Source organism: Scyliorhinus canicula, chromosome 10, assembly GCF_902713615.1.
Source record: "Scyliorhinus canicula chromosome 10, sScyCan1.1, whole genome shotgun sequence".
Classification (NCBI taxonomy): Eukaryota; Metazoa; Chordata; class Chondrichthyes; order Carcharhiniformes; family Scyliorhinidae; genus Scyliorhinus; species Scyliorhinus canicula.
In genome coordinates, this window is record NC_052155.1 from 71,391,335 (window position 1) to 71,416,075 (window position 24,741).

Below are 24,741 nucleotides of genomic sequence, written 5' to 3' on the forward strand. Positions count from 1 at the left end.
CCAGTTCCTTGACAATTGGTTTCATGGTTGACTTCAGGTTCAATTCAGTTGCCCTGTTGCTTTCCCTCATTGAGGTGATTTAAAGATATAGATGAACAATTTTTTCTTCTGGAGACTGTATGAGAGATGGAGTTCCTTTTGAGAAGTCTCTGGCATCTGGGTCATACATTTGCAAAACAGGGTCTGAGTGCTTGTAAGTTGGGTTGAAGAGAAGGAGAGAGATGGAATGACCCCACTTGGGCCATCTTCCTTCAGTGTTGTGGCTGTTTGTCCTACCACAGGACACACACGGATTGACTTGTCACATGACTGTCCCTCTCTAACTGACCAGTAATTGAAACATGGTTTATTCTGATTGTAGCTTGATTAAATTATATCTGGGAATTCCTCATTGTCCAAGTGATTAGGTTTAATGCTTCATCTCCAACCAGATGAAGGCTTTGCAAATGGTGACAGGATTTGTGGTTTACTCGCATTTCCCTGAGGTAATTTCAGATGGTTCTGCCAGTTTCATCCTCATAATTACTCTAGAGTTAGAAGGAAAAAAACACTTCTGACGAGTATTTTAAAGACCCAGACCAAGCCCTGCTTGAACCCACCCCCCTTTCCTTAACCTGTGAATATAGGTATTCTGCACAAATTATAGTTCTCCCCTTGCAAGGTAATGGTGTTCTGAGGCTGAAATGTTTCTATCAAGTTATTACTGAACTCAAAAAAAAATAAATATTAAATTTAAAAAAATGGGCACTTACCGAAGCAGGGAGCAAAAGATGATGTGTAACAGCTAACTACAATGTCATAACATTGATATTCAACACATGGTTTCCTTAGCTATAAAGTACGGCCGTACTCCTACAGTAGTTGACTGATTTAGATAACGATTACTCATTGGAGATAAATTTTATTTCTTTAATGATTTATCAATGCAGTAAAGGTAAAACTATTTGAGATGATGGAACCAAGGCTGGTTAGTGTCCAGAAAAGAGGGATTACTAATATGAGTGTATTCCTCTTTGGAAACTGGTTGATCTGACCGAATGTATTTTTCTAACATGTTCTGTTTTTTATCTGCGAATTAATGTCTTAGTGCTTTTGAAAGTTGCAATACATTTACACCACAGTTATGATTATTTAAGGCATAGTCTCATAGTCGTAGCATATTGAACAATTTGGCTCAATGAAAGATCCAGTGCATTATATTTGTTATGGTTTTCCAACCAGGCTTTCTGTGAAACATTGGAAGAAACTAACTACAGACTGCAAAAGGAACTTTCTGAAAAGCAGAAGGAAATTGAGGCTTTGAAAAAATTACTAGAAGAAAAACATCTTCATATGGAGGTTTTAGAAAATAAAATCAGGTATTTGGCGATGCAATTTATTTGTGGAGTTTCTTTTGATTTACTAAGATCAATGCCCTAAGTATTATGTTGCCTAATCGGTGACAGTTTTAACAATCACCCATTCCAATTCCGTAAGGAGTTACATTATTTAATTGCCTCCTTCCTTTGGGATACTTGGATGACTGTGTGGTGTGACAGTTATGGTGGGAACTTGATTTTTGAGACGAGATCTAATTAGTCAATGGACTGGGCTCCATCCAGCAAGATTTGAAGGAAAATATAGTAGAATTGCAGTACTTGGTTTCTTCCAGCAACTATTTCAAAGGGGCTTAGTGCTGATTTTGGAGAGTTATTCACATGGCCTCTTGGCTGAAAAAGTACACAAACTTGCACAACTTTCAAAATAGTTTTGGTACGGCTGTCACCTGGAATAGTTTTAGTTGCAAACTAATACTGCAAAATAGATAATAAGCTAAGGAGCGGTGGTTGTCAGACACAAGGTAATTCTGGGTTGTTGTAAATGTAGGTTGTTGTAAAAGTATCAGCAGTGTCTTGGACATCGCAATAATAGATTGTGTACTGAAGTGCGAGATTATGCAACTCTTCACTTGTGAAATATAAACTATACTGGTCTGTGTATAAAGAGCATTATACTCCAGTTTACAGTCTAATTGTTTTCCTGATATTGTATGAACTTTATTTCAAACTCAAATGTGCTGTTTCTGCCGATTGGATGTGCTTTTCTCGTTGCCTATCTGCAGCTTTCCTGATCAGGCCATTGAATGTCAGTTAGGTTGTTCAACCATAAATGTTCCCATAACTGAACCTGTCCTCGTGTAATATTGGTATACAGCAGGACAAACCTCTTTGATAGCAATTTAAAGAACATTTTCAGTTTCTGCTGTGAGTTTGAAGATTGCCAATTCTTGCAAGACATTTCAGACCTGGGTATATTTTTCTCCTTTTCTTGACGTTAAGACTGTAATAGTTTAGCACTGTTGCCTCATGGCGCTGAGGTCCCCGGTTCAATCCCGGCTCTGGGTCACTGTCCATGTGGAGTTTGCACATTCTCCCCATGTTTGCGTGGGTTGCGCCTCTACAACCCAAAGATGTGCAGTCTAGGTGGATTGACCACGCTAAATTGCCCCTTAATTGGGTACTCTAAATTTATAAAAAAAAGACTGTAATAGTCACAAATGCAGTGTGAATATATGCATGCTGTAAAGCTGGTGTGTTGTACAATTTTTGTAATAAAATGTGGCTTTGCATTCTTTACTGTTTTGTAGAGAAATATCCTTGGAACAAGAGAAAACACGTAGACCTTCTGGGCAAGAGAGTGAATGTAGTGGAGAAGTTGAATCTTCTGCAGTAGAAGCTGACCAAGCTGTAATAGAGGATAACAGGTAAACCTGAAGCCATTTAAACTAAATAATGGTGGAAAATGCTTAATTTTTAAAAGATTATAACCACATCTCCAATTTATTCTCCCTTCAATCTTCCCTTTATTTGCATTCCCCCTCTGTTTAAAACGAATCCCAGAAACCTTTGTAGACACATCATGACAGAAGCAGCACAGTGGTTAGCACTGTTGCTTCACAGTGCCAGGGACCCGGGTTCCATTCCCAGCTTGGGTCATTGTCTGTGCGGAATCTGCACGTACTCCTCACCTGTGATGCGTGGGTTTCCTCCGGGTGCTCCGGTTTTCTACCACAAGGCCCGAAAGATGTGCTATTAGGTGATTTGAATATTGAATTCTCCCTCCGTGTACCCGAACAGGTGCTGGAGTGTGGCAACTAGGAGATTTTCACTAACTTCATTGCAGTGTTAACGTAAACTACTTGTGACACTAATAAAGATTATTATTTGCCTTTTTATTGGTGTGGGCCCTGTAATCTATTTGAACAGATTATGCTGGTGATCAGATAATCCCTTCCTTAGTGCCCAAATGTTAGTCTGTTTTAAATCAAGAATCTTGGCTCCTGCCATGTCACTCCTTTAAACTCAAAATTCAGCATCTTATCACTGTTAATGCTTCTCAATACCAGATTGTCTCAATACCAGATTGTCTATTTTTTTTGCTTTAGGAAGCTGCATTAAAATTTGTAATAATTCTAATTCATTTCCAATTTTTATTTTACAATTAACACCATTTATTCTTGTACGCCTTTGATGCAGTTTCTAATGCACAATTTCAGTCTGGACTGAGATTTAAATATTTAGCAATATTAATCAAGGACCATAAAGACACTTGGTAATGGAGGGGAAGGAAAATGTCACATGAATGGTGGGGGGGGGGAAAGCTGGTTTTCTGACCTATTTCTCTACATTACAACAGTGAGTACAATAAAAGTATGTAATTGGTTATAAAACACTCAAATCTCCCGAGGGTGCAAATAATGCCATATCAAAGCCACTCCTGTCTTTCTTTCTCTGACTTTTTTTTTTAGGAAAGCACTTTAGGGAATACCACCCTGGAATTTTAAAAATGTTACACGAGGATCTATTTAAGACTTTAAAAATCTTTGGTGTGTGGCCGAAGGATAGAGCTGGAAACCAGAAAATGCCTGGGTAAATGGGGGAACAGCACTAGTGAGCCTCAACATTCTAATCCTTTATGTACACCACCACTGCTCCAATCCACTATAGTTTTTTAAAAATTATCTTGCTTAGTTGGATTGCTGTTGACCTCAATTTTATTTAAATTAGTTTAAAATATAAAGGCAGGATGTTTAATTTTATATTTAACATTTTTTTTTTATTAGCTCTGGCATGGAGTCTGATAAAGAACAAGCTGGAGCCTCCTGGAGTAGCCCTGTAACTGAAACATCTTCACCTGTGGAAGAAGCCCAAGCTGCAGAAGAAGACTGATAGCATTTTTTAATGCTGATAATTATTCTTGATATATTGCAATAGCTGTAGCTGGAATACAGCTCAAAGCTATGAATCAATATGGTTTCTACAATTCGTGTATGTTTTTAGGATTCATCATTCTTGAAGTAGCCAAGGAAATTGCTTTTTCTATAAATAAATATCTAAATATTTTTGCCTGACGCAACAAAGTAGATTTTATTAATTCGGCTACATTAGGTTCTGAATTTTGCAAATGTGTGCTCTTAACTGTAGGTCCAAATTATTTCTTTGCAGACAAATTGGGCTATTGGTATGGTGGAACCATTCAATTTTATTTGTATTTTTCTTTGTAAGCTGTGTTCAATTTCCATCCAGAAGAATATACAGGGATAGTTTGGCTAAAATGCAAGTATGATATGGCCATTTCACTAATCAAATTATATTTTCCTAGTGACATGAAAGCCAATTTTGTTTCCTGCCGTTAACTAAACAGAACATAACATTACGTAGAACAATTAAACTTTTGAATGTCATTACGTTTCTCCAAAACAAAACTAATGGTTTGGATGGGCATCAGTGCATCTCGGGAAGTGATTGAGCCTTGTTTAAACTGCATAAATTATGTTTTATCTAATGGGCACAAAAGGTAGTATTTAATCTCATTTAGTTTTGTTCCCAAAATTTGTCTGTTAAACAGACTTTTGTTTAGATCAGAAGCAAAAATGTATCTGTCAATTTTGTCAATACAGTGATAATCTCCATGGGGTTTTTGCTGATTTTGGCTGGCCTGTAGTGTATGACACAGTAATTTACAGTTTGCTGTCACTTGTGACTAGAAAAAAAACATTGTTCACTAAACTGTGATGTAGACCATACATTTGAATTTTGTCAAGTTTCATTGGCAAAAGATGTTTTAATTTTTGAGATACCTTTTTGTCTTATTACAATCAAATTGTGACGTTGGTTCATCAAAGTTGCATGTCTTGATTGCTCCAAGTGCCTTGTTTTTTTAGATTTGCAAAAGCTGTAACATGTCAGTTTTTACTTCATCTACATGTCTGTGGCAGGTATTTGGGTTATGAAGTTTGATGGTATAGAATTTGAACAGAAATGCCTGATTTTATATTAGGAATCTTTTTATTTATGCCAGTAATTCTGATTGAAATCTATAGCTCCTAAAGATGATATTTAACAGATCAGATGCTTTAATTTTCCACTGGAAGCCTTGCATAACTGTTTTGTCATGTATAAATATGCATTGTTTGTGATGTGCCAAATTTATGGAGAGTTTATGCATGACTTAAATTGCAGCATATTACCATGTGGCTACCCCACCACACTAAACATTTGCATAGAAACAAATACAACTTTCTAAAAAGTTTTAATTTGCATGGTTGCATTTATGGAAAAATTATGTTTTTTAAATAAAGTTTTTTTTTTTCCCATTTATCATTCAGTACTGTGATCTTGATTGTATAATTAGTGTATTTTCTTCTAAATAAGATTATCAAGTGACAGGGTTTCAACCCATTACTTTTTTTAGATGGTCATTTAACCTAAATCCACTCTTCTACTATTATGACCTTTCCAATAACTTGGCAGAATGGCATCTGGTGATTTTATTTGCTTTGAGTAAGACAAAGTTATTTTTAAAGCTAAGGAGCGAATCCCTAATGTATGGAGATGTTGGTAAGTTTAAAATAATTTAGAATACCCAATTCTTTCTCTTTGCAATTAAGGGGCAATTTAATGTGTCCACATCTTTGGGGTGCAGACACTGGGCGAATGCATAAATTCCACACAGTGACCCGGGGCCGGGATCAAACCCAGGTCCTTGGTGCCGCGAGGCAGCAGTGCTGACCACTGTACCACCGTACCGCCCAGAGATGTTGGTAAGTTAACTGAAAAAAACTTGACCTTCAGTCTGCATTTCCACAGCAAAAGCTTTCATATTTTGCACCTCTGCATTTGCAAAGTTTTGCAGACCTGTGACTTTGTTGGGTTTCAAAGAGCCTCAAGTAACAGATTTGCAGATCTCATTTTCAGCTCTAGCTCAGTAATTACTGCTCTAGAAATTACTTTGACGGGCATAAAATGGACACTATGTACCAATCTTCCCCATCAGCTGCAGAGTGGATGAGCAAACTAACCATGGCACTATTGTGCAGGAAGCCATTGGGTGGGGGGTGGGGGAGGAAAGAGAGAGAGACATAAAGGAATATATTGGTAGTAGGGGACAGCATTGACACTGTTCTCTGCAGCAGAGTGTCCAGCCAGCTGTGTTGCTTGCCCGGTGCCAGGGTTCCGGACCACTTCTCGGGGCTGGAAAGGAACTTGTGGTGGGAAGGGGAGTATCCAGTTGTCGTGGTTACACGTAGGTACCAATGGCCATGGATAGAACTAGGAAAGAGGGTTTGCATAATACAGTAGTATGAGGAGTTAGTCGCTAAATTAAAAAGCAGAACCTCAAAGGTGATCTGTTACACCTGAGACATGTGTCAATTGTTACAGGGCAAATAAAATTAGAGAAATGAATGTTTGGCCTAAAAGTTGGACAGTGGAAAGTGGGTACCGGTTTGTGGGGCACGCAACAGTACTGGGTAAATGGGGGCTGTACCGTTGGGACAGTCTACACTGAAACCTGCTGGACTGATGTTCCAGTGAGCCACATAACTAAGGAAGTAGAGAGGGCTTTAAAATAAATAGTAGCAAATTTGTGAAGATGTGATAAACCAAAGTCAAGGCAAGAGAGAAAGGTATTGATATGGGAAATGATGAACAGAACATGACAAAGGATAGAGAGCACAAATCTAAGCAGTCAAAGCTAGAAGTTACAAAAATAAAAGGACTAAACTAAAGGCTCTGTATCTGAATACACATAGCTTTCGAAATGAAACAGCATATGATCGGAGACATTACTGCAGGATGGACAAACCCTGAAAATTGAAGCGTACAGGACTTCTATGGAGGACATTAAGCAAAGAGGTGAAGAGTAGCTCTGCTAATGAATTATGGTGTTAGCACAGTAGTAGAGAAAGATGACTTAAGCTCAAGAAATCGGGATGTAGAAGTGGCGAGATGAGAAATGATAAAGGCAGAAAGTCACTTGGAGTAGTGTACAGACCCCCGATTGTAACTACATGGGAGGACAAGAGTATAAAGGAAGATATAACCGGAGCTTGTCAGAAAGGTACAGCAATCATGGGGGATATTGATCCACATATAGACTGGAAAAAAATCAGACGGGCATAGATAGCCTAGATAAGACTACCTGTGAGGCTCAAGGTTTTTGGAATAGTTTCTTAGAAAAATCCTGCCTTCAGGTATGCTAGACCTGAAGGCGCCCCTGGGTAACAAAGATCATAAGATATGCATGTTGGTGGGGTTATGGGAATGGGGTGAGAGAGTGGACCTAGGTAGAATGCTCTTTCAGTGGGTGGGTGCAGACTCAATGGACCAAAGGCCTAGCCTCCTCCTTTGCACTGCTAAGAGTACTATGGTACTCTGAATTGTAAATTCTGTTTGAGAGAAAGAGTAGGTTCAAGACGAGCATTTTAAACTTACATAAATTATGTGGGAATGAAAGCCAGCAAGCTAAAATTAATTGGGAAATGAGGTTAAAGGATAGATTAGTAGAGACACTGGCAGACATTTAAAGGGATATTTCAGAATACATAGAATAGGTAAATTCCAACGAGAAAGAAAGATGGAAGGGGAGGACCCATCATCAGTGGTTAACCAGCAAAATTAGAGAGGGCACTAAACGTTAAGAGCATGTATTGGACAAAGACGGTGATGGGTCAGAAGATTGGACAGAATATACAACCGAAAAGAATGACAGATAAATAAGGGAAAAATAAGTACAAGAGAAAGCTAATTAGTAATGTGGATAGTAACGTGTTTCTATAGATGTCTTGAAGTCTTTAGAAAGTCTGGGGCATTAATAATGGAAAATAAGGAGACGGTAGATCAAACAAACATATATTTTGTCTGCTCTGTAGTGAAGACCAATACAAGTAAAATCCCAGAAATAAGTCAGAAACTAAAACAATGACACTCTGGAAAATTACCATCACCAGGGAAGCGGTACTGACAAGTTGTGGGCTGGAAATTGTCCATTTTGGCAGGAAGAATAAAAAGCTTGTTATCTAAAGAATGAAAAATTGCAGAGCTTGGAGATTGAGGGATCTAGCACATGAATCACAAAAGGCTAGTATGCAGGTAGAATAAGTTGTCAGGAAAGGTAATAGAATGTTATTGTTTATTGCAAGGGAGATGGAACACAAAAAAAGATGTACAAGTGAGACCACATCTGGAATACTGCATACAGTATTGGTCTCCTAATTTATGGAAGGATGTAAATACCGCATAAGTTCAGAAAAGGTTTACCAAACTAATACCAAGAATGGGCAGGTTATCGTATGACGAATGATTGGACAGGCTAGGCTTGTATCCACTATGGGATGAATGTGGAAAGGATGTTTGCTGTTGCAGGAGAATCTAGAACTAGGGGTCACTGATTTAATACTGATGGGAATACTTTTTTTCATTGTCTTTTGAATTCCCTTCCTCAAAAAGAATTCAAAAATGGAAATCGCTTTTGAATATTTTTATGGCAGAGGTGCTCCGCCGGAAGAACAAAAAATAGCTAGAATGTGCATAGGCCAGCACAAGGACTGGAGACGTGAGGTTTGCACGGATGTTAGTACTGTTGCTTCACAGCACCAGGGTCCTTGGTTCGATTCCCGGCTTGGGGGTACTGTCTGGGCAGAGTCTGCACGTTCTCCCCGTATTAGTGTGGGTTGCCCCCCACAAGTCCCGAAAGACGATTTGGACATTCTGAATTCTCCCTCAACGTACCCGAACAGGTGTCGGAATGTGGCCATTAGGGGATTTTCATAGTAACTTCAGTTCCTGAACTCTAAAGTATAGGATCCTAAATTCTGCAGCACTATTCTGCTTCCAATTTATCTGCAGTCTTTGACATAGTTGACATCATCATCATTCCAACACCACCACTTAACAACTATCCAGCTCTAAACAACCCTTATCTGATTCTACTGTTACACATCCAGGCATAGCAATGGCATCTTTTTCCACCCCTGTACTGTACCATTACCTCTGCAGTGGATCAAGGATCTATCCTCTATTCCCTCCGATTTCTCATGAGTATGCAACTCTTCAGTAACATCCAAAGACAAGTTCCAATTACAGGCGAACAATATCCAGTCTGTGTTGTCCAGACTAAATAATCAAGTCCTGAATGAGCAATATTTCCTTCAATTAAACAGCAGGAAGACAAAGCCATTGTCAACGGCTCCCATCACAAACTAATTTTACTCGTCACCAATTCCACCCTATCCACTGTCTCAAGCTAAACCAAATTGTTTGCGGCCTTGAAATCCTACTTGACCCCGAGCTGCATCTCTAATCCCATAACCTCTCCATTACAAGGTCTGTCTTCTTCCACTCGATAATACGATCAGTTTCTACCTCTGCCCATCTACTGTTGAAATGCTTATCAATGCTTTTCTTACTTCCAGACTTGACTATTCTCCTGCCAACCTCTCATTTTCCAAAAGATTTTAACTCAAGAAATCCACTGCATATATTATGGATCAGTTATCACCATTGTGCTTGTTGATCTCCATTGATTCCTGGTTCACCATCACAATTTAAAAACATATCCTTCTGTTCAAATCCCCCCCCCCCCCCCCCCCCCCCCCCCCCCCCCCCCCAGGCCTTATAGAATCATACAATTACAGTGTAGAAAGAGGCCATTCGGCACATTGAGTCTGCACTGGCCCTTCGAAACAGCACCCTAATTAAGCCCATGCCTCCACCCTATCCCCGCAACCCAGTAACCCCACTAATGCTTTGGACACTTGAGGGGCAATTTATCACGGCCAATCCACCTAATCTGCACATCTTTGGACTGGGAGCAAACCTGAGCACCTGGAGGAAACCCATGCAGAGAGAGGTACAACATGCAAACTCCACACAGTCACCCAAGGCTGGAGTGTCTGACACTGTGAAACAGCAGTGCTAACCACTGTGCCACCATGCCACGTGAATAATATTGTCAGTTTTATAATGGTAAGACATTAAGTCTAAAACATGGCACAGAATTTTAAGATGCAAAGCAATTCTTGAAGATAATTGCAAATTAATAAAAATAATGTAGAAGTTACAGCAGCGAAGTTTAGAACATTTTACCAGAAAAAGTAGTAAAACCATAAGTGTGAAAAAAGCTTGGTTTTTCAGGGGTGTAAATAACATTGACATAAAACATAGTGCCGAAGGCCATTCGGCCCATCGAGTCTGCACCGACCCACTTAAGCCCTCACTTCCACCCTATCCCCGTAATCCAATAACCCCTCCTAACCTTTTTAGTCACGAAGGGCAATTTATCATGGCCAATCCACCTAACCTGCACATCTTTGGATTGTGGGAGGAAACCGGAGCACCCGGAGGAAACCCACGCAGACACTGGGAGAACGTGCAGACTCCGCACAGACAGTGACCCAGCAGGGAATCGAACCTGGGACTCTGGTACTGTGAAGCCACAGTGCTATCCACTTGTGCTAGAGTGCTGCCCAAACATTCATAACATAACATTCAAAATTAAATATTAATTTGTGTTGGGGAATAAAGTAAATGATCAGAATCTTATTAATTGCATTGCACACAAAATATACATCAAACGTTTGCAGTTTATGTTTTGGGCCATGCAATATACTTCTTCAAGAACCCCCCTCCAATAACACAATAGAAAATGGTAGATAACAACAAAGATCTCGTAGGTCACAGTAGGTGTATAGTGAGTACCTTAATTATAGAGACTATAAAAATCCCAGATTTTGTCCCAGCTCTTAGCTGATTTATGTCTGTTGGCTGCCTTGAGTTCCCTGGTTTAGGAAACAGAAAATTAGCCAGGATTCCTGTTTCGAATTGCTATTCGTGAGCTCTGCTGAAATATGCATGTGTGCATGCAGTCTCTGCTGTGTGATCACTATGATCAAGCTAAACACCAAAACTGCTCAACTTCCAGAAATCTAGCAAAAAAACCTAGGCATTATTCAAAATCATCTTTTAGGTTATCCTTATGCTCATCAAAATAACATTCAACTCCAAGGCATTTGATTACATGGAAACTAAATACTTTTATTTACAAAATGTACTGGTTATCAGCACCTTCTTACTGGGTGGTTTCATGTATAGTTGCATTTTTTGTCAAATGAAGCAAATCAATAATATATATATACTATATATAAAATACATGAATACAGTTTCTATTAAAGGCTAATATTTTTGGTTACTTAGTGTCAGATACATGTTGTCAGGTAACAACTGATTTTTAATAAGACTTAATTGTACATATTTCGACCGTAATAAAAAATTATGCTCAAGTAGATTTTCCAATGAAAGCAAAATTATTTTAGGCCTACGTGAATTAGACTTTTTTCCCCCATTTTAAATTACACCATAATTAGACCAAAGACAAACTACTATATACAGTTAAATCAAGTAATTAGTCAACTATTTTATCATATCAAACAAAGTATAGTCATTCAAAATATTGCAGTGAGGAAAAAAAGTGCAAGGAAAAGCTTCATTTAATTTTTCTGATATGTCAAGATATGTGCTTTAAAAAAAGTTTCAATGAAAAATCATTCAATTTGTGTAGTGTACTAACCTAGATTTTAATCTAATTTCCACATAAGTTCCTGATCTTAGCCAGTTTGAGTGTGACGGTTCACAATACAGTGAATTTAGAAAGCTATATTGTTTATACTGTGGGAATTTTCAATTTTTCCTGTGCGTCATTCTTGCATTTTATATATAATTACAGGGTAATATCTCCATGTTCCACATGGGTTCTCCCACTTGGCTGTGGAAACCTCAGAAAATATCCAAGATTTCTGTGGATCGTTCAAGTTACAGTGGATGAGCAGACATCTTTTGTAGAAACTCGATCTGTTTTTCTATTATAGTAGAGGCAGTTTATATTATAAATATGGATTTATGAATTTGAAATGGAAAAAGGTTGGCAGGAAATGGGTAGTCACACGGTTTTATTACATTATAAAGATATGGTTTGATTTTTTTGACAGACATGCTTTTATTTTTGACAAGATTTCACCTGTTTTATATATTTTTGCTTTTGCAATGTTCTGACCATGTCACTGCCCCATTGTAGTTGAATGACACAACCAAGTATTGTGCTGCAATATGTTCAAATCAACATTTGCTTGCATTTATACAACTCCTTTAACACAGGAAACACATCTCAATCCACACAGATATAATCTGGCAAAAATATATACCGAAACAAAATCGATATAAATTGGGAAGGATGACCAAAAGCTTGGTCAAAGAGATGGAAAGAAATTGCGAGACACATTGGAGTTAAGGGAAGGAATTCCAGAGGATCGGGCCTCCACAGTTGATACCGAAGCTGTCAATGGTGAGGGGAATACACAAAAAGCTAAATCGGGGAAACCGGGAGGGTACAAAGATTCAGCTGGAGGTTAGATACACCAAGGATCTAACAGAAAAGACTAATTTTTATATTGTGCATGAGACTGCTGTGCTGCTTCTATTGGTTTTGTACTGTTTAGATGTTATTTATGAATCGTAGATCTGTTACTACTGCGTGGATAATCATTTATTAAATATTTATTTGCATATTCATTCTAATAAGCAATTTGTAATATGCTTTATCCCATTTCATTTTACAGGGCATGCTTACTTTCCTTCTCTTTGCTAATACTTCATTCCTCAGGTGGCAGAACAAGCAACTGTGTGCCCTAAGAGTTGTATAACAGCAGCTTTGGGCAACATTTCCATTTTGTTTCTTACACAGAAACTTAAAAACTTCAACATATTCTCAGAACCTTCGCTATTAGTTATATGAACTTTTTCTATTGGAGTTCTTGTGCAGAGGCTTCAATCAGAATGATTGCAGCATAAAAGTAGGAAATTTGTTCAGTCAAATTCACAGAGTCTGAAGTAGCAGTAATTCAGCTCGTCCCAATTCCCTGCTCTTTCCTCATAACCCTGCATTTTTCTTAATCTTCAGGTGTTTATCCATTTCCCTTTTTGGAAGCAATAATTGAATGTGTCCACCTCTCTCTTCGGCAGTACATTCACGATCCTAGCCACACTCTGTACTAAAAATCTCTCATGTCAACTTTGTTCCTTTACCAATCACCTTACATCAGCATATTCTGGTTCTAAGCTGATCACTAGTGCAAAGTTACTCTATCTACTTTGACTAGATCCCTCGCAATTTTGAACACCTATCAAATCGCTCCTCAGCCTAACATAAAAATACGCCTAACATTTTTGGGGTCTACTAAATGTGACAGCGATAGAAAGTTTCAAACCTTGGGTTGTGATAATTTGAAACACCTGTTTGCTAAAGATTGTTTTGAATGAGTTCTCTCACATCTGGTGCTATCCCCAGTCATTGAACTTGGAGTCATGAACTTTGAGGTAATTCCATCAATTTAACTCAAATTTTCAAATTTATAACAGGAAATGGCAATGGCAAAGTCAATTTAACAAAATTGTTCACTATTGTAAAGGTTTCAAAGGGAATATAAAGGCACAAGAAATATGAGCAGATGACCACCATTTGTACCCTCAAGCCTGCTCTGCCATTCAAGAGAATCATCACTGCACCGAGCGGTTGAAGCAAATAATATAGATACACAAAGGAAAACCAGACAAGCATATGATGATGAAGGGAAAAGACGGTTACAATGATGGATTTAGACAAGGAAAACATGGAAAGAAGCTCGAGTGAAGAATAAAACCGGCATGGACTGGAAGGGCCAAATGGCTTTCTATGCCATATATTCGATGTAATAGCTGATTTCCAACCTAAATTTATTGCTGTATTATTGAGCCTTGTTCATTGTAACCAACTGTGGGGAAGCCAGCAACAGTTGCATAAATACAGTCCCATTGCAATTTGATAAATGACCAGATAATCTACTTTCGTGAAGGTGGCAGAAGGCTAAATGTTGTCCACTAAGTAGTTATTCCATGAGATCTTTCATTTTCATCTGAGAAGGAAGATGAGGGTTCAGTTTACCTTTTCACTGAAAAGATGAAACTTCTTGGCAGTACAGGACTCCCTCAGTCGTGCACTAAAGTGCCAGCTTGGAATATGTGTTCATCTCTAAAGCGGACTTGAACCCAAGACCATCTTATTCAGAAACAAAAGACTACAACGAAGCTGACTCCTCTTCATTTGTAAGTACCTAGGTTTTGAGTGTCATTTAAAGTTATACATTTTATTAGGTGACTGTGGAGTTTGTATATTCTCCCTGTGTCTGCATGAGTTTCCTCCAAAAGATCTGAAGTTTAGGTGGACTGGCCATGCTAAATTGCCCCTTGCATGTCCAAAGGTTAGGTGGAGTTACACTGGGTTAGGGCAGAGGAGTGGCCCTAGGCAGGGTGCACATTTTAAAAATTACATTACAGAATGTGGGCATCACTGGCTAAAGGTGCTGAGGCCACCATTTATTGCCCCAACTGACCTCCATTTCAGAGGGCATTTGAGAGTCAACAACATTGCAGTGGGTCTGGAATCATGGGTAGGCCAGACCAGGTAAGGACAGCAGATTTCCTTCCCTGAAGGACATTAGAGACCTTCTTTCGAAGGATTGGTGCAGACTCGATGGGCTGAATGGCCTCCTTCTGCAGTAAAGGGATTCTATGATTTCTGTGCCTCACCAAAGTAGCTTGAAATTTAATTTTGATGGTGCCAACTAACATTGTAACTAACGTGTGCGGCAAGGTAGCACATTGGTTTGCAGTTGCTTCACAGCTCCAGGGTTCTAGGTTCGATTCCCGGCTTGGGTCACTGTCTGTGCGGAGGCTGCACGTTCTCTGTGTCTGCGAGGGTTTCCTCTGGGTGCTCCGGTTTCCTCCCACAGTCCAAAGATGTGCAGGTTAGGTGGATTGGTCATGCTAAATTTACCCTTAGTGTCAAAAAAGGTTGGATGGGGTTACTGGTTTACAGGGATAGGGTGGTGGGCTTAGGTAGGGTACCCTTTCTAAAGGACCGGTGGAGACTCAAATGGGACGAATGGCCTCTTCTGTACTGTAACTTCTATGATTTCTATTCTGCCAACTAACATTCTCACCACTCCTTTGAGCAGCATTGTTTTCACTTCAGCTCGTGTGCTCAAGATCTTCACCCTGGGTCCCCTCCAATTGTTCATTTACATGCAGCTGCTCAGTGACATTATTCACAAGCATGAGGTTAGCTTCTAACCCTCGCCTGGTAATATCCAACTCCATCTGTCCATGGATATTATAAAGCCCAAGGCTGTTTCTGCATCATCCAGCTTCTTGTATTGCACAATCTTGGGATGTGCCACTTTGTTAACAAACTGGCTGCCCAGGCCTAAATTAGAGCTGTGCAACCATCATGTTCTGAGTATATCAGAGTACTGAGACCTTTTTTCCTATTTTGTCTCATTTGTTGCACCTTTCACTTGTCAAACATTATCTAAATCTATACCTCTTGACTTAATTCCCACCTTACTACCATTACTGCTGAAACCTAGTTAGCTTGAGGATTGATTTCTTGGATGCCTCTTTTTACTATGCTCTACCATCGAGCCTCAAGTAATAAAGCAACACAGTATGACGCGAGAGGGAGAACTTTTATATGTGGTGAGTGGCAATGATTTGGAACTTGCTGCCCACAAAGGTGGTAGAAGCTAAAGTGATGAATGATTTCAAAAGAAAACTGGATGGCCACATGAAGGAAATAAACTTACAGGTCTTCTGGAAGTATTGGGACTGACTGGATTGCTCTGCTGGGACCTAGCATGGGCTAAATGCTGTAAATGACTCAACTAAATTTCTCACCCAGTCTCCATATCCTTTGGTTTGCTTGGAGTCTTATTGTTCCTTTATCCTGAGACTATGCCTCCCAGTTCTAGACTCCCCAGCCGGAGGAAACAGTCCCTCAGCTTCTACCCTGTTAAGAAGCCATAATCAGAATGTAATGAAATTCCCCCATCATTCTTCTAACATTTCAGAGACTACAAACCTATTCTACTCAATGTGTCATCTTGGGGCAACCCTCTTGATCCCAAGAACCGACTTAGGGGCAATGCAACAAAGTTTCACTAAGGGTATGGGAACCAAAACTACACAGTTCCCCAACTGCACATTTCTAATTAAAGTACAGCCGCTTAGCTGCAAAAGTAACTTATTAGGAATGAATCAGATTTGACTAATATTCACACCTGCAGATGTAAAACAGTGCAGATGCCAAGGAATGTTTGAAGTATTCATCACATTTCATTTTCCATTTCATTTCATTTTCAATTAACTAAATTTCAGTTGTGTTTTTTTGTGACTGGTCTCTTGAAAATAGCAGGCTTTCATCAGCTCTTTGCTCAAACTCTTCTATGTAACTATCTATTGGTGGGGATATTCCAGACCTAGAATCATTTCACTTTTTGATATGTTATGGTATTAGAATGTTGATATTTTCCAAATTTAGACTACTTCGAACAGCACAGAGATTTAGTGTATGATAATACATGAAAAATGGATGATTTTTCAAGACTGATTCTAAAGAAGCATTCCAAGTGAATATCAGAGTTTGCCACAACTGCAGAATAGAACCTCTGATATCTCAGAACCATAGCACATCAATATTTTGTCGGACTATTTACCAAACATAGGAATACAAAATCATCTTCATGTCCCTTAGGATTATCATCCTTCATTCTTGTGGGCAATTCTACAATGCCCAGGCTTTTAAGTGCTTCAAAATTGCATCTTCTTCCTTTGTTTTCTTCTGTGTTTTAACTAGAAAAAGAAAGTTATACAAATATATCAGTATGTTTGTTAAACGGACTGTTGCATCACACGAAAAATACAAATTCTTAATAAAGGAACACAAAGGCTGTTATATGCATAGCCTGAATGAACAATAGGTTTTAACTGAATGAGATTTAACTGAATGTTTTTCACCAATATAAGACAAAGACAGCAGGGTCACCATTGGTAATCTGTAAGCAGAATTGCTGTAGATTTTGCACTAGGTGGTTATTTCTATTAGTCGCTGAAGCAAAAGAAATATAAAACGATCAGTCAACAATACTCCGTTAGTTACACAATGCACAAGTTTTATAAATATTTACAAAATGGTTGTACGGATATGATAATTGAAACACTATCAGACGAGATCTATACTAGATCCCATACATTCTGATGGGGGGGGTAGGTTAGCTCAGTTGGCTGTGTCACAATATGTGGATATTGTAAAGTACATAAAGGGTTAATGTAATGTTACTACGCTAGTCACAAGATGGTGCTATAGAGCAACCATATAAATATCACACGCCTCCTTGACTTCTGGGAGATAGATGGAGAGAGTGGAAGCGAGAAAGACAGCAGTTGCGAGATAGTTGAACTAATAGTATAGTTAATAGAGCAGATGTGTAGTGTAATCTTTACTGAACTAATTCCTTAGTAATATGTTTGAATCTAATTCAGTGTAGTGTAATAAATTAGCTTTGTTTATTAAACACAGCTTGCTGTTCTTTGTTGGCACGACAACTTTCACCATCCTGAAAGAACTAAAACAAAGAACACAACAGACTGGACAGCTGGTTCGTGAAGCAGAGTGACGTCAACAGCACAAGTTCATTTCCCATACCAACTGAGGTTATTCATGAAGGATCCGCCTTCTCAGCTTTTCCCCTCGTCACCAACCAGCTCCCTCTCAAAGGGGAGAGCAACCTATGGTCCTCTGAAACTGTGGCAACATTTATTTACATTCTTATACTTGATTGGCAGAATAAAACATCCAATATTAAAACACATTTATTTGTGCCTGTAAATATTTCTTGAAGCTCGTGGGAAAAAGTTGGTACAGGAGATTTGAAACCTACTATCACCAAGTAAAAACTGAATTAACTATGGGGTGAAAACTTGCTTGCACTCCACTGTTAGTAAAGGCTGACAAAATTAGTTTGAATAATCACAATACAGAGCCCAGAGTGCAAGGAGTCCATAACTACAAAATTAATGGAAAATAACACAGAAATTACACTTCGGCTCAGGCTTGGAGGGCCGAAGGGCCTGTTCCTGAGCTGTACTTTTCTTTCTTCTTTGTTTAAATGGACAACTTTCTTTAGAAGAACCAGAAGGATGACTAGTAGGAAGACAAAACTTCACCCGATACCTGTGTCTATGTATTTACATGTATGGAATAATCTGTCTGGACTGTACGCAGAACAATACTTTTCATTGTACCTCGGTACACGTGACAATAAAACAAATCCAACCCAATAAAACTACATCCGACATTTAAAGAGGATGGTACGGGCATATACTTAATTGGAAGCAATTATCCATATTGTTGAAGGAGAACAAAGTATTTTTGAAAATTCTACCTAGAATGTCAAAACAACATGCTGAATAGCACCAGTCGAAACCAATTAGTGATATTGGAAACTCACCTTTGTGGTTTGCCAGAGAACTTTTGCAAATTGCTAGCCCAGACTTCTCTCGCTATTTTAACGAGCACTCCATTCTACTTGATAGGAGTATTATTGTTCTAAATATTACAAGCATCCTAAGAGCATTAAGATATTTAATATACTTTCCTGATCCACACAATTCTCTAGCCAAGAGGCTGGATTGGCACCCAGTTATCAGTTAGCAAAAGCAAAATTATTAAACGCAACTTATGTTGTAATTTCAATTTCTCATTTGCTTTAGAAACCCCTTCTAAAAGACAAAATTAAATTGTCCACAAGTGTACAAATACCTAATTGCTACTTGATATGGATAAGCAAATATAAATAAACAAATGTAGATAATATAACTCATGTTGTTATTTCCTGACTGTTGGCAACCACAAGAACAAGTGAAGAGGGCACTCAGTAGAGCTCATATGTTCGCGACACTGTGTTAACTCAGCGTTATTACAGGCAGCACGGTGGCCTCGTGGTTAGCACAACCGCCTCACGGCGCTGAGGTCCCAGGTTCGATCCCGGCTCTGGGTCACTGTCCGTGTGGAGTTTGCACATTCTCCCCGTGTCTGCGTAGGTTTCGCCCCCACAACCCAAAAATGTGCAGAGTAGGTGGATTGGCCATGCTAAATTGCCCCTTAATTGGAAAAAATAATTGGGTAATCTAAATTTAAAAAAAAAAACTCAGCGTTATTACAATATGTAGTTCTTCCTTGAGGATTTTCTCTACTTGTAAAGTTGAATAACTATATATATTTAAGAGCTTCCATCTCACTGAGGCAGCTTTAGGCTAATCCACATCCAATAACCTGCCCTGACAACGTTGCTCAGATTTAGAGAGCTGTGACAAATGACAACACAACAGTTGAGACAATCCAGAATATCAACACTCAAAATAAAATAATCAACATAATTCTAAAAACAAATGTAAATTCCCAATGTTAATGGATTCTTAAACAAATATTACAGAATCCAGGTTGGTCTGCGTGCCAAATTTTGTTGAAAATCAGTCCAGGGTTTTTGAGATATATTGTTTACAAACAGACAGCATACAGACCAATCAATGGGCAAAACATTATCATCACATTTAGTCGGGAAGGCAAACACTGGTTTCAGTAATTTTTAAGAAAAATTAAGTGTGGAAAAACTTTTATAATTTACTCCATTCTTTTCCAAGTGGATTTTTATTATTACTATGGCACATTAATATCTAAATATATCCTGTATACTTAATTAATTCAAACAGAAAGCTCGCTTTAGCTCACCTTGTCTGGAAGGGAGGGAGGTGGTTGGAACCTTTGGCAGTACTTTAGTCATTTTCTTACTTAATTCTTCTTGTTCCAGGTCCTCTAATTCTGCTAGCAATTCATCCTAGAAACAAGTGCATCAATTAATTCATTCCAGCATGCAAGAATTTTGAGATTTACCCATAACTGCTAAAAAAAATCTTAATTGATACAAGATAGAAAAGTAATACACTCATAATTGTAAGAATCTCAAAAATTAAATGAAATAATTTGTAAAATGACAATCAGTTGTATATAAACTTTACCTCTGGCTATGTAGAATTACAAATTTTAATGAAAACGAAGATTAATTATTCTACCTGGAATAAAAACAGAAAATGCTAGAAATACTCCGCAGATCAGATAGCACTTGTGGAGAGAAAGAGAGTTAATGTTTCAGATAAAACACCATTGACACCAATTCAGTAATAGCTTTCTCAGACTTCTCCCAACAACTGTACATTTTTGTTTGTGATTTAACTACTTTTGTCTTTTTTTCTTATTTGATTTTTCTCACATTGTCTGAATTCCTGACTTGAATCTTTTTTGATCTCTGTGCTCTGCTTTGTTATACCTATTCTGATTGTTTGATCTATCTCCATGTCTCCATGGAAAGCTAGAGCACCAATCCTGCTTCAAGCCTAATTTGTCTTCCAGTGTGTTTGCAATAATTAGATTTATTGGGATACAGGGAAGGGGGCTGATTAATGGTCTATAAACAATCCAGAACTGAGTAATGAAGGTGGCATAATACTTTCTATGTTTGATCTGCTCGACATATGGAATTCAAACAGTGACTAAACTTCAAGAGTACTTCACTGGCTGTGAAGCACTTTGGGACACCCTAAAGTTCTAAAAAGCCCTATATAAATCAAGGTTTCTCTTTCTACTCAGTGCCGTGGATTCCAAACAATGGAAGAAAGGTTTTTGACATAATGGCAGAGGTATCATTACAAGACGAAATATAACCAATCACAGTTGCTGCTGAGAGTAAAGGGCAGAATCCACCCCACGCAGTGGCAAACCTTTTCAGAGATAGAATTCCAAAGAATCCATAAAGTGCAGGAGGAGGGAATTCAGCCCATCGAGTCCACATCGAAAGAGCACCCCATCTAGGTCCACTTCCCCGCACTATCCCCGTAACCCCACCTAACCTGCACAACTTTGGGAGACGGCTGTAGCACCTGAAGAAACCCACACAGTGTTGCCCAAGGCCAGAATTGAACCCGGGTCCCTGGCGCTATTAAGCAGCAATGCTAACCACTGTGTCACCTTGCCACCTTAACAGCATTCACGCTTTAGCAACATTCAATCACAGGGAAACCTTCGGGGTTGAGTCAATTAGGTTTCACTGAAATCCACAGAATATAAGAAATAGCAATAAAAGTAGGCTATGCATTCAATAAGATGATGACAGATCTTCTACCTCAACTCTAGTTGTCAATCTCACATTTTGAACGTACTCCATGGCTAAAGTTGTACACCCCTTTGCAATAGAGAACTGACTTGTAAATTATAGAATAATTAACATTAAAAATTATATGAAAATATGATCGGGTCATCCTTAACAAGTTCCCAATGTGCCCAGCAAAGGACTGGTGGATTGAAAAATAGCATTTTCTGATTGGCGAGAAAGACAGTGAAAAGACTGGTGAAAATACATTTTGAATCCCCAAATTCAAAAATGCAACCATTACAATATCCTGCACAGCAATGCAGTAACTCATAAACCCAATACCAGCTTATCGGGTAGCAAATCCTACAGCACTTTCCTGAAAGGAAAAGAAACAAGATCAAAAGTACTAAAAAGATGAGAAATGGAGAACAAAGCCAGGGCCAAGTAGTCCTCTTGTTAGTAGCAATATAGAGCTTTTGAGATGCAGTCCCCAGGTTCCATATCGAACAACTTCATAGTTTAATAGAAAATGTTGGAATTTCATCACTGGTACAAATAGCCGATGTCTCAGAAATAAACAGTAGTAAACAGAAGAAGCTCAAATTTGTTTATTACAGTCCTCCTCAACCAATAAATCATAGGCTTAAGTTTTACCTTTACTGCTTCGGATGAAAGACTTATTAACAAAATGCAAGCATGAATCATTTCATAGATTTAAAAAAAACTCTACATATTTCCTCCCTTTCGCAGGATCAATTCTAGGTTTGTCATTTATATTTGATTAAATATTTTGTTACGTACCTCATCAAATTCAGATCCAAATGCGGTTGGATTAGAAATTGCATCAGAGATTTCTTGTGCTATTTCCTGTTGCTCTGTGATATCTTGCATCATCTCATCAATTTTATCCAAATCACTAAAAAGAAAACATCAATTACTAACTCAACTTCTTTCAAAGCATTTCAGACACTGACAGTAACAGTTTTTTTGCAGGGTTCAATTTTATTCACAAGGATATTGTGAAGAAACTAATTTTGATCCTTAATAAACTAACGTGATGCCAGGATGTTCCAGGTTTCAATACTACTCTGTACCGATTAGATCAATCATTGGCTGGTGTGATGTGACAATTGAGATACGACTATTGATTGTACCTTTCTGATTTGGGGGAAAGATAAAAGTAGCCAGAAATTCTACTCTTAACCAATATTTGAGCCAATTTTCTTTGTTGTTGTGCGCTTTACAGCGCTTCCAATTTAGTGAAGTGCACAGACTCTTTAAATGTTTATCAGGTCTGCACAGGGCTGGCAAGGTGGCACAGTGTCTAGAACTGCTGCATCACAATGCCAGAGACCTGGGTTCAATTCCGGCCTTGGGTGACTGTGTGGAGTTTGCAGTTTCTCCCCGTGTCTGCACGAGTTTTCTCCGGGTGCTCCAGTTTCCTCCCACAGTCCAAAGTGCAGGTTAGGTGGACTGGACATGCTAAAATTGCCCCTCAGTGTCCAGATATATACACGTTAAGTGGGGTTACGGGGTATGTGAATGGACCTAGGTAGGGTGCTCTTTCAGTGTCAGTGCAGACTTCTTCTGCATTGTGGGGATTCTATAATGGGTGAAATGTTAAAAAGCTGACATCCACTTGGCCTGTGCAGGGACTCCTCAGTTGCCGCACAGCCACACAGCGTAGAGACGACATTCCCCTAATCAATAACTAGTGATGTGTTATAGACCTGCATGTGTGATACTTGGGCGAGGGTGAAATCTATTTTAATTATTTAGGCCCCCGAGGTTGAATAGCTCACCCAAGAACCATACACAAACTCATACAAAAGACATGCACTTCCAAAAGGAAAAAGCATGCACCACACCCATTTTCCAAGCATAAAAGGATGCCTACACCTGCAATATGGTGGGCAAGAAGCACATGCTTTTAACATACCAGAAACACGCCACCACCAAATTGGTATAAGCAAAAAAAAAAAATAGGTGTTCAGGCCCCGTTGTAGGTCCTTTTCATATGCAAATAAAGAGCCCTGTGCAAAACTGGTTGCCCTAAGCATTTTCGGAACCAGGAAAACTAGGTCTACATGCAGAAGGTGGCCCTTAACTACCAAAAGCTAAGTTTTAAAAAATGCCTACTTGAATATACAGCAGTGAGAAACACACTATGTTAAAACGTTGGGCCGCCCATAGCCACATACAAACATATGCATTAGAAGGAGTAGGCCACTCGACCACTCAAGCCTGCTCCACCATTCAATAAGATCATGGCTGATCTGATTGTAAACTCAACTCCACATTTCTACTACCCCTGAAAACCTTTAACCCCCTTGTTAATCAAGAATCCATCCAGCTCTGCTTTAAAAATATTCAAATATTTTGCTTCCAATAACTTTTGAGGATGAGTTCCAGAAACTCACGACCCCCAGAAAAACATTCTTGCAGAATCACAGAAAAATACAGAACAGAAGAGGCCCTTCAGTCCATCGAATCTGCACCAACACGAAAAATACATGACTTACCTACCTAATCCCATTTGCCAGCACTTGGTCCATAGCCTTGAATCTTCTGACGTGCCAAGTGCTCACTCTGTCTTAAATAAATGCCCCTCATTTTAAAACAATGACTCCTAGTTCCAGATTCTCTGACAAGAGGAAATATCCTCATCCACCATATCACTACGCCTCAGAATCTTAATGGTTTCGATCAAATCACCTCTTATTCTTCTAAACTCTAGTAGATACAACCCTAACCTCTCCAACCACTCGTCAAACTCCTGAGTGCCGACCCAGTCTCAGTTCATTGACACTCTTGGGTAAAACCGCAACCCCAAATGCAAAACATTTTCACCAATGAGCTGCCTGGGTATGCAAGCAGGTGTCTGTAGTTAAGGCCTAATCCACAAATTGGTTATACCTTGGGCCTTCAACATTCAGGTACAAAAATAACAGGCTGGTGATGATGAACGTCCGTGCCAGGGCCCGCTCACCAGTTATTTTATGCCAATGACTGTGGGTACAAACACTGAGGTGCTACAACAAGATTATGGTTCAGGATTGTCATCCTCAAGCTGCTACAGTAACATCTGTCTTGAACCTGTGTTAGATAACTATATTATAATTTCAGAATTCAGATACATCCACAGAAATAATCCACAATTGTCATAATAAGCCGAATACAATATAAATAATATCAAATATAATGGGCCAGACTTTGCTGGAACGCAGCATTTCGAGGTGGGCTTTGTTAATTAGACTTGGCATTTTTAGGTCTTAAAATCTTTTGCCCACAAAGCTGCTGGATCTGCAATGCCATAGCAAGGGAACCAGGGAATCTGGAACTCTGGTGAA

The 24,741-nt window shown here is 38.9% G+C and overlaps 2 protein-coding genes across 4 annotated transcripts in view; one reads left to right on the top strand and one right to left on the bottom strand.

Annotated features, from left to right (window-relative positions):
* Nucleotides 1–5,639, top strand: part of snx16 (sorting nexin 16) — an 86,307-nt gene extending 80,668 nt beyond the window's left edge. For 2 of the 3 annotated variants that reach the window (XM_038809154.1, XM_038809155.1), the window contains 3 exons: nucleotides 1,222–1,358; nucleotides 2,627–2,743; nucleotides 4,103–5,639. In XM_038809154.1, the coding sequence (XP_038665082.1) occupies nucleotides 1,222–1,358; nucleotides 2,627–2,743; nucleotides 4,103–4,208 (360 nt within the window). In that variant the 3' untranslated portion in view covers nucleotides 4,209–5,639. The remainder of the gene's footprint in view (nucleotides 1–1,221; nucleotides 1,359–2,626; nucleotides 2,744–4,102) is intronic. The other variant, XM_038809153.1, reaches the window with a different exon arrangement.
* An 11,039-nt stretch (nucleotides 5,640–16,678) lies between these two features.
* Nucleotides 16,679–24,741, bottom strand: part of LOC119972450 (charged multivesicular body protein 4b-like) — a 32,699-nt gene continuing 24,636 nt past the window's right edge. Inside the window, exons 3-5 of the mRNA XM_038809163.1 lie at nucleotides 22,193–22,307; nucleotides 19,975–20,080; nucleotides 16,679–17,036 (exon numbers count right to left, since the gene is read on the bottom strand). Coding sequence (XP_038665091.1) covers nucleotides 16,969–17,036; nucleotides 19,975–20,080; nucleotides 22,193–22,307 — 289 coding nt within the window. The 3' untranslated portion in view covers nucleotides 16,679–16,968. The remainder of the gene's footprint in view (nucleotides 17,037–19,974; nucleotides 20,081–22,192; nucleotides 22,308–24,741) is intronic.